We start from the raw sequence: 10,652 nt of genomic DNA on the forward strand, positions 1-10,652 counted from the left end.
TATTTTTTTGCGTGCACGAGTGTCTGCACTATTTTAAAATTAAGACCTAGTTAGTGAAAACTTCTGTACGCGTGTTCTCATCGTACGAATGTTTTGAAGGAAAACGAGACACGAGCGATTGTTTAGTATAACGACAGTGCTTTAGCAATAATCAAGGATCAGACGATGCGTCTACTGGACTTTTTATTTTATGTCAGGACGACTAATTCTGCGGTCTTCAAGTGGCATCGTAATACACAGGCAAACTACCTGAACAAACTAAACGCTAACGTTATTAACAAGCGCTAGAGGCGCTGCAAACGTTATTTACCCTACATCGTTTTGTTTACTCTGGCACAGCTATGCTATTACAATTAAGCTGATATAAACAAACAAACCTAGAAGAGTCAGTGGTCAGATGCGTTAGGTGGCTGATTAAGTTGAAGATTGATCATTTCTAATAAGCTCAGAAAAATGTCGATATTTAGAAAATATGTAGGTGCTGGGAACGTCATTTCGCATTTTCAAAAACATGCAGTGGATCTTGAAAAAAAAAACTAACTTAAAGTTTATTTGCAGGCAAGCTAGTTTCAATTTTAACCGTTACAACTAAAAAGAAGTATGACACTACGAGGAGCTGCAATCGCTAGCTTCCTAAGAAGTGCTTGTGAATTTGAACCACTCTTAGCCAACGCTGTCAGCCCACTACCTACTTTCATTTCTATGTCTCGCTCCAGTTTTGGCCTCAAAAAGGCGCGCTGCTGTTCCGACTTCTTTTATCGGCACCAGGGGCACCAGGTGACGTCACGACTGTTGTGCGTCGGCCATACTTTTTGTTGTCGTCGGGAAGAATCCAGCTGCCGGCGGTGTGTATGTGTGTGCGTGCATGTGCTTCCCCGTGAACCTGGGAGCTTGCACAGTTAGGCGAAGCACGGACCGATCCGCTGCGAAATGAACTGCAGCAAAGAGGCGCTGCTAGACGAGCTCACCGGTGAGTGTGTTGCAGAGGGCTTCCCCCCGTTTGTGACCGGAGGCTGTCATTTCCATGTTTGATGGGCTTTGCATCGGGGTGGCGATGACCCACTGTGTTGTTACCGTGCCGAGTTCATCGGCTACGCCACGCTTGCGTTGGCCCGCGCCCGATGTCATTCAACTTTCCTTGTAATCGTGGTCCTGTCGCCTGTTTCCTTTTGCTTGACAGATTTCGCGAACCAAAAGCCCGCCGAAATTCCCTCGGTGCTCGACGAATACCTGTGCCACATCGCGAAGACTGGCGACACTCTGTAAGTGCAGGCCATTCACTGTTTTTGTCAACGGCGTCGACCTATTCACCGCGGAAGTTTGTTTGCTGTTTTCGTTGGCGTTGCGTTTCAGCTCGGTGTTCAAGCGTCTATCAATGCATCGCCACAAGTAGCGTGTTTGAGCGTACTGACTTGGCGTTGTCGTGAAGCGATTCCCCTGTGTCATGTAATCGCATCCTCGTGTTTTATTGGTGTGATTTTGAAATGACTTCACAAGATCAGCTGGTGCGCTGCATGGGTGTTTTGGTACTGCTCCAAATTGTTGTAACAACCTGCCAGTCACAGGTCACTGGCCAGCAAAGTAAATCTGTTACAGTTGGAATCACTTGGAGCAGAAAAGTGACTTTATCACAGTTACGGGTCGCAACTATGTAACTTGTTGCATTCTGCTGCCGCTCAGACGAGGTCATTATTTTCATGTTTCTTTAGAAACAGTAGCTATAAAGTCACGTAACACAAGCGATTCTTGGCAAAGCTGTGATTACCTTTGTGGGATAAATCTAAGAGTGTTGTCCACTTCACAGAGAACAAAAAAATTATACATTCTGTTTAGACTTATGTGATATCGGAGATATTGCCTTTCATAAATATATTTATCCATGTTAGCCACCGTTTTTTTTTTCTTTTCCTTTTCTCCGCGATTATTGTAGACACAATCATATAGTTACTGTAACAGAGTAACATTACCACACTAAGGCTCATTATTACAAGTTGATCAAATGAAGAAGTAACAGCTTATAGGCCAGTACCTAATTGTACCTGGGCTGGCCACATAATGGGTAGGGCAAACAACCGATCGACATTAAGAACTACAAAGTGGTTAATAAGGGATAGAAAACACTGTAGAGAATGGCCAAGAGTTAGATGGAACGGTGAAATTAAGAAGGTCTCAGGGTTGAAGTGTGATCAGAATAGGGTGCATTAGAGATCGTTGGGAGAAGTCTGCAGAGAATGATGATGATGACTGTAACCTTACAGTACCATTGGTGGAGGTGTGGTTTGTTCCAACACATTCACAGTACAGCAAGCAGTGGAACTGCAACAGATCTGTGATTATTCTGGTTCAGGTTCTCATGGCACAAGCTGAAGCCGCTGCTATGTCAAAAGCTAGAGCTTGTCATGAACGAATTCCACAAGGTTTCGCCGACGGATGACTTACCAGCCTTACCCAACGTGGAGGTGTTCAAGTACGAGGAAATGAAGGAAAAAGTATTGGAGGCCGTCAACAGCTTTAACAGGTGGGTAAAAGCGGGACACTCTCATTTGTGAAACTTTTGTCGGCTGCTACCTAAGCATTCTTCATTGCATTGCATTTGGTGGGTTCTCCAATGGATATTTCTCGCTTTTCTTTGTTCCCATTCTTTAAGCTCTTTTTTGATATTACAGAAAATGCTGCGATCAAGCCACTCAACTATCTCTCTAAGCTACGAAAGTAATGCACTTTATCTTTTCCTTGAAAGCTTCCATTTCGTGACGATTGCTTTGCCCATGTGTCAGAATCAACATTAAGGTCCTTCTGAAGTAATCACTCTACCGTTGAGGCTAGCACATTGAAGGGCGGGGCTAAGTTAATAACTCCTAACAATAAAAAAATTTAACTCTGGGGTGTTATGTCAAAACCAGGAAATGGTCATAAGCCACGTGTAGTGGAGGGTTCCAGATTGATTTTTACCACTTGTGGTGCCTTAACATGTATCTAAATCTAGTAGCACATGGTCTTTTTTTTTTTTTCCCACCTTGACTGAAATGTTGCTTGTGTGTTGGAAATTACCTTATTTTCTAGCAGCGCAATGCCGTACCCTAGATCTAAGCCGCCACATCAGATGGGGATGGACCAAGGTTTTTCCCTAGTGTATGAGCTAATGAGAAAGCTATCAGTTCAAAGGTCAAAGTCAGGTTAATGACTTTATGAAATTGAGAATAGGACAAAATTTCGTCTGGTTGGGATGTAATGGATGCTAATCATGAATTAAAAATGCAGCATGATTTCACCCGAGTCCAAGCCTCGATTGTTGCCCGGAAAAAAGAACTGGATGAAGTGGCAACATCTGGAATCCTTGACTATCTAAACAACAGGAGATTCACTCAGTCGTAATGGTGAAACTTTACCGCCCTCGTACACAATATGCCTGAAGGGATTGTGTGCCGAAACTTTGGCCCAGCTTTTGTTTTTTTGTCTGCGTTCAGTGTATTTATTTCAACCATGCCAATGACTTGATGCCTCGTACTTGGTGGACGGCACTTGGTCCTTTCATTAACATTTGGAATTAGAACAGTACTGCTTTTCATGCTTCTACTGAAGATGGTGTTCATTCACTGTTTGTTTCATTTGTCGCTGCAGTGCACCGTTCACCATCCAGCGGTTATGCGAGCTTGTGGTTGACCCTAGGAAGCACTACAAGCGTACGGACAAGTTTATGCGAGGCGTAGAGAAGAATGTCTTGGTTGTGAGCACCATTGAACCAAAATCGATTGCGTAAGTTCACTTATGTCTAAAAGCTTGCTGCCAGCTTTCTATTTTCAATGAACTTCTTCTTGAACTCAGATTGCTCAAAATTAGTGCCTAGATTTGCAGTACATACTTGTTTCTGTTGCCAAAATAACGCTCTGATGGTCGAATTTTTTTCACCAGGCGTGACCGGTTATGGTGAATCGTAATGCTGATTTAAATTTTTCAGATAAATGTATTTCAGAAATAGTGTGTCATCATTTTTGGGGCGTGACCATTAAGCAAAAAAAAAAGCAATAGTTCGTATTGTTACATACACATCTGTTATTCATGAGTAGCAGCGAGATAAATTATTAAAAAAAAAAAGGTTATGTGATTATTCGTCGCAATAAACACCTGTGTAGGTCACAAACGTATAAAAGTAGGTAAGTGCATGAAGCTGTGTGGGAACGTGGAGGAAGACAAATCACCTTTGATCAAAACGGCATCGTCTCATCGCGCATGTTTTTGAAATGTCGCTGGCTCATAAAAATTCTGAGTGTGACCTGCTATGGAAGTCCTCTTGTGACAGGCTGGAGTCCATTTAATCGGACTGATTCAGAAGTCAAGGGGTGATTCAGAAGCAGTTTTTGCGGGTCCTGTGGAAAGTAAACGCAACCTCAGTGGCATCGTTTGTGTAAGTCAGCAGCTGTGCCTGAAAGACCTCTTCTTGAGCAAGCTGGTGCTGACATTGTCAAGGCACACTTGACTGTGGCACAAAATACATTTCATGAAGGGGGGGGGGGGGAGAGAAAGTGAGGCGCCAAACTACTAACTGTTCAATGATACTGGCTGGAATTCCCGGTAAACTGTAATAGTAGTATGATGCTTTTCATTCTTAAGCTTTTTACAAACTATTTAGAAACATCAAGCTTTAATAGTGTTTGACACTTTTTTAGGTATTTTCACAAGTTGGCTTTTGACTTGCATTTCTGTTCAACCTCATCAGCATTCAAGCTGCCCTAGAAGCTTTTTTTTGTTGTTGTTGTTGCTGTAATACCATGGCTAGAGCTTTGTTTTTTCTTACTATTACCACAGTGCGCTACAGCAAGCTAACGCTGCCGCGATGCCCATGGTCAACGGTATTCCCGGAGCGGAAGACAGCGGAATCAACGGACATTTCGCCGACACCACGGAGGACTCGCTTAATCGTCTCGACGGTGAAAATGGTCATTGTGAGGACGAGGGAATCTGTGCCGATGACCCAGGTACCAACGTTGAGGTCCCTTCTTCTGCTGCTGCTGATGACACAAGCTTGGGTGTGTGTGAAATGCCACGCATTGCATTGGCACTTTGTTCTTACCATCTTGGCGCTTGTTCATGCGCCAGCATTGCACTGACAAAACAGATGACAAACATGTATGGACTGACGGTTTGCACCTGCACGTGTTTCTGGTCAGTTTCTTCAGCTATGTGTCAGTGCATAAGCATAACTACTCCCCTTCATAACACTCTTCAACTTAATGTTTTTAGTTTTCACAGGGCTTTAAGATTTGTTGTATTCATAGCTTAACCATAGAAATGTCCCTTGCTTGCATTACTTGATTGTTGTTATATGCATCTTTTTTTCTTTTTTTTTTCCATAGAAAATTAAATCATGCTCACGGATGAGTCGCATAATGGAGCAGAAGCTATCTGATACGCAAGACTGTAGGCTTCAAGCAGAATGTCACTTTTCTTTGAGAGTTCTTGGCAACATTATTTATAGCTGCCTAACACTTTCTTTTAGTGTTAGAAATATATAGCAGTGCCCATTAACTGACCCATAACAATTTGGAAATGTAGTAGAGGTTTTGCAAAACTGTGCCGAGTGCAGTTTCGAAAGAAGTTTTTTAAGTTCATTTTTATTTCTCCAGGTGAGGCGCCGCAGCCTGTCAAAGAAGAAGTCGTCGAAGAGCAAGAACTCGAGCCGCCGGCAGCGACTGAGGAGAGCAACATGGAATCGTCGTCAGAGTGCGAAAAGGAAAAAGAAGCTGAACCTTTGACAGTAGCAGAACAGGAGGTTGAAGTCGATAAAGAAGTGGAGCCAGAAGCTGCAGAGGAAGCTGCGGTAGAGACTCTGGCAGAAAGCAGCGAGTGCGTGCCGCCCTCAAATGATGACGAGACTGCCACACAGTCCGAAGAACCCGAGAGAGAAGCTCCGGCAGAAGAAAGCGTCATTGACAAAGACGCGGTCGAAGAGGTTGCTGAAGCACCAAGCGAAAGTGGTACGGAAAACATATCTGGCACTCAGGAGGAACCATCTTCTGAACCTGCAGCTGAAGGTGGGCAGCTTTTGAGTGTTACAATGATTCCTTTCAAACAGATGAATTGCTGTTTGACAGTTCTATTACTGTTAATCTTATCATAATGGTTAATTACTACGACAGAAAATGAAGGCCAAAGCATCGTATTTCAGTTTAGCGGCAAAACCCCAGGCCCCCGCTGTCAGTGCAATGTCGCGGCCATGCTGGCTCAGTAAAACTTTCTGAAATATTGCATGTTAAGACCGACCCCTACAGAAAACAGTGCAATTAATTTCTGCTGATGTTGTTCATTGCGAGCAGTGAACGCTTTGTGTTTTGTTAGTCCAAATATCTCAAGCGCAGCATCATTACGTGCATTTTCTTTAGCAAATTTTCTAGTTTACCAAGCATCTTTTTGTGGCCCTCTTATTGGAGGAGAGGGAAGAGGGCGGGAGTTGTCATGCAGGGTTAACTTACAACTACTGCAATAAAGTTACCGTTGTCTTGAGTGTCCCTTCAAATGTTCGCAGAATAATTGCGCCATCTACTCGGAAACCGGCTAAGCTTTTTTGGCGCGCTTTGTTATTTTCAGTAGATAGTGCTACAATGCTTGGAAAAAAAAATGCTGCCAGCACATTAGTTTTTCGCCATGTCACATCTGTGCAAAGCTGGCTTGACGTTTAATTAGGAATATATTTGAGAAGTTCTGATAATCTCCGGTTAAGAGCAATGTGATGTTCATTAGGAGGCGTTTTAGAGGGACGATCGCAGCAACCTAGTTTGGCTTCAAAAACATTTTTTTGCCAAACTTTTTATACGTTTATTGATACTTAGAACAGTGAATTTCTCGTAGAGCCACGTCCAGCTATGATACCTGAAGCCAATTTTTGTACACTGCCAAAATTTAATTGCAGCTGGCCCTCTAAGTTAGTGTACTGCCCTGTACCACTCAATGAGTGACCCCCCCTCCTTTTTTTTTTTTTTTTCATTTACAGAGCCATCTGTGCCAGCAGAGGAGCACTCTGAAGCCGACGCTTTGCCGATTCACGTTTCCGAGCCAAAACCATCAGAAGCTCCAAATGTTGAAGTTGAGGAAGCCTCAGTGGAAGCGGACTGCTGCGACTCTAGCATTTCAGAAGTGCCAGAAAATGAAGAATTAAAGGAGCCCCCGCGGAAGAAGTTTCACCCTGAACCCGAAGCGTGCACCGAAGACCAGGAAATAGAAGAGCAGGAACAGCCGTCTTCAACATCTGTGTCAATGGATGATACCGTTGAAGAGGAAGCTATGGTAAGCAGGAGGCTTCGTAACTTGGAATATTACGTGATGTTCACACGACCAAATAGTACGTCGAATAAACTGTCCTTCAATTACTTAGTCACTGGAAAAAAGTGGAGTTGGTGCTACGCGGCTGAAACTGAAGGTTTGTTGGAAAAATATGTCAAGTCTGTTCTGCGGAAGCCTCTAAGATAGCTAAAACGAAAAAATTTTCATCTACCAAATTGTTGCAAGGAAACTACAAAGAAAATCCATACGAATGTGTAAAAATAAAGTTCTCAACTGGCAAAAAAGTTTGCCGTGATCCGGGACTTGTCGAAAGTTCACCACATGGCCCACGACTACACATTGGCCTCAGAAAGCAGATGTACAGTTTGCGAAATTCTAGCGACCACAGAAGGAAGTGCTAAACTGCAACGCAGCGCCTTCCGACAAGTTTACTGCTAAACTCGAAAATGTGTACTGGGCACACGTGTGTTTCTATAGCTGCCAGTCTGCTCATTCACTGGCTACACATGTATGTGCATCAGAACACGAGAGACATCTCAAGATTCCACTTGGCGGAAGAGCCAAGCGATGATATAATGAACTATTCGAGCTGTATAAACGAGGTATTTTTGTCACAATATCATCACTCGCCCGCTTCCACGGTGACTGCAGAAGTGACACATGTCTCTTCCCACGTTCTGGCGTGCACATGGTTGAAGAGACCGAACAGTCAGACTGGCAGGTATAAAAAGGATGCTCATGTGCTTTACTAGCTCTCGACTTAGCCACGAAGTCATTGGAAGGTGCAGCAATGCAGTTTGACCTGCGCTCTCGTCCTCTCTATTATACTGCACTCAATTGTACAGTACTCATGAATTCAAATGGGACACCAAGTTCTTCAGTCTAATTAATGGTATGCGCTATCGCTCGAGATAACCACATCACGTCAAGACGAATCTGGTTTCTTAAAAGATATTGTTAGCTCTGAACTACGCATTCGAGTCTATGCTGATGCAACCTGAATCAAAGATGGTGAAAGCGAAGTTATCAGCACTACTTAGCCCTAAGTTCTCTGTGTGTTGTGCTTCTCGTGGTTAGTATGAAACATTGTTGTCGTTGAATACTTTGTCCCCCAGGTGTTCTGCTTGTGGAAGCAATGGGCCTCTAGTCACCAATAAATCACAATTTTGATATTGTTTCATTTGATTGTGATAGAGCCCATTACAAGTTGGGCTCTGCAGTCTATAATTGAAGTCTAATTGTGGATGAATAGAACAGCTTGCTAATGGACGAAACTAAGCCCACAACTTGATCTACATTTCAGTCGGAAACGTTTATACCCCCCCTCTTTTCCTTTGGCATCGCGTTGTGGTTGTATGAAGCAGAAAGAGAAAAAAAAACGGGTAGGTGTTTCAACCATGATATTACTGCGTTTCCGCAGGAAAGTTCGAAGGCCGATGCGTCACCTGTAGAAGACGGTCAAGCAGAAGCCATGGACACGACGGCAGACAGTTCTGCCCAGAAGGACTCTCCAATCGAGGAGGAGCCAGCCACAAGTCCCGACGAGTCTGCTATGGATCAGGACTGAACGTGCTGCTGTCAGTGCCGGCTACTGTGTTTACCCTGCCCCCTATATCACTGTGTACTTCAGCCATTGCTCCACTCCTTCTTTCCAACAATTCAAATATATGAATTGATCTCGATTTTTCATAGGACTTCGAAGGAAATATATGTTGCGCATGATCTTTTTTCTCTGTTTTTTTTTTCTGGTCCTGCTGCACAGCAAGATTTCTCACTTCTTTCTCCCATAAACGAGTAACAAAGCCTTGAGCAGCTAAGTTTGTAATGAAAAACTAAAACGGCATTAACTGCGAGCAAACATTGGCGCAAAATGTACTTTACGACCTGCATGCAAACCGTACCACATCAAATGGCAGTAGTCTCGAGCCAGTGTTGTTGTGTGGTATTTCTCCCCCTCAAAGATTTCATAGTTGTGTTTTAACTGTCCGGCAGCAGTGCTGTGAAACAACTTCATCGCCTCGTAAAGCGCAGAGGTAATGTGTCAGTAGTGTGGTAAGGTTTGCGCAGATACAACACCAATACATGGTTTCGTCAGAATGTCAATGATGAAGCATATTGATGACTATGCATTAGGTAAACATGCATTAATGTACTCTGTGTAACAAATCACACCAGTTAAGGTGGCGCAAAAATCTGGTGGCTGCACCCAGGTGTGTGCATCAATCACATTGATGGGTTTAATGCTGCTGTAAGTTGAAGACTGGCAGTGAACCTCAAATGCATTTCAGACAATTGCCACAATGTACGGGGCAGTTCACAGTATAACCATGCTTCCCTAAGGTTTTGGAATTTTTTTCGGACCCCAAGAGTTTATGAAAGTTGTCGCAACGCATATATCCGAAGGTATGCCTTAGATGTGGCCTCTTACTCGTTTTGCTATTGCCCGGTGTATGTAGATTAATGTCAAGATTCATCGGTTCTGAAAGTCCGCTTCTGTTGTGCAGCACACCTAGCTGCTATGGCTGCTACTTTGTCGATTCTGTCCAGCTTAAGTTAGCGCCTGTACTTCCACATTTAGCGGACTAAAAAAAAATTGTGCATATATGTTGTAACAGGCGCTGTGTAGAGTACTTGTTTCATTAGCACAAGGCAGCAATGTGTTGGGACTGCATCTGCTCACAAGTGCATGCAATGAGCAGCTCATCTTCATTTTTATTTTAAATAAAGTTTTTGTTCATGCTTCGTTTTGTCCGTTACACGATTTCCAAAAACATTTTAGTTGACGAAAAGGTAAGGTTTTTGTGATGTAGTTTACTGTTGGGTTCATTCACTGCAGTGGACGGCTTGGAACGATATTAGGGTGAATAAAACAGCCCTTATTTAATTGCAGTATGGACAAAACTACAGTAGACTTCTTTTAAACGAAACCTGAAGGGACCAGGAAAATATGTTCCCTTTAAGAGGAGTTTCGTTTACTGAGAGATAAACAGGGGTATAATGTTCAAGTACGAAACCAAACATATTAGGTGGCAGTTGTTCCATTTAAGCAGCAATTTCACTTAAGAGAGTTTCATTTAATAGAAGTCTACTGCATTATCCGAGCATCAAAGAAAAAAAGAAACGCACACCTAGAAAGACGTCCACGCTTGAACTTAAGGCCACCTACGGAAATACCGCGTAATATATTCGTGACAGGCGTGCAATTATAACGAGCTACATTTACATTCCTAGACTACTGCCACAGACTGTGCATGTAAGCAGAGCAGGACCCTGACGCGAGCAAACTTGAAAGCGCGAATTTCCTGCGGTGCGCCATCTCGGAGGCCGGGCTAGCGTCGTGCGGCGCTCTGACGTCGCAGGGCATTGCCATGGCG

General features: G+C 43.4%; 1 protein-coding gene across 2 annotated transcripts; it reads left to right on the forward strand.

The window, feature by feature from the left end:
• The first annotated feature begins 768 nt into the window (after nucleotides 1–768).
• Nucleotides 769–10,020, forward strand: PPP4R2r (Protein phosphatase 4 regulatory subunit 2-related protein). 2 transcript variants are annotated; one of them, XM_037415536.2, is made up of 8 exons: nucleotides 769–970; nucleotides 1,181–1,262; nucleotides 2,348–2,518; nucleotides 3,622–3,756; nucleotides 4,807–4,976; nucleotides 5,625–6,032; nucleotides 6,989–7,281; nucleotides 8,699–10,020. In XM_037415536.2, exons 1-8 carry the CDS (start codon nucleotides 931–933, stop codon nucleotides 8,843–8,845), a joined length of 1,446 nt encoding a protein of 481 aa, XP_037271433.2. In that variant the 5' UTR covers nucleotides 769–930; the 3' UTR covers nucleotides 8,846–10,020. The 2 variants fall into 2 exon arrangements, with proteins under 2 accessions (XP_037271433.2, XP_037271431.2); XM_037415534.2 differs by having other exon boundaries at nucleotides 770–970; nucleotides 4,807–5,027.
• The last annotated feature ends 632 nt before the right edge of the window (nucleotides 10,021–10,652 follow it).

Source organism: Rhipicephalus microplus, chromosome 9 (assembly GCF_043290135.1).
Source record: "Rhipicephalus microplus isolate Deutch F79 chromosome 9, USDA_Rmic, whole genome shotgun sequence".
NCBI lineage: Eukaryota > Metazoa > Arthropoda > Arachnida > Ixodida > Ixodidae > Rhipicephalus > Rhipicephalus microplus.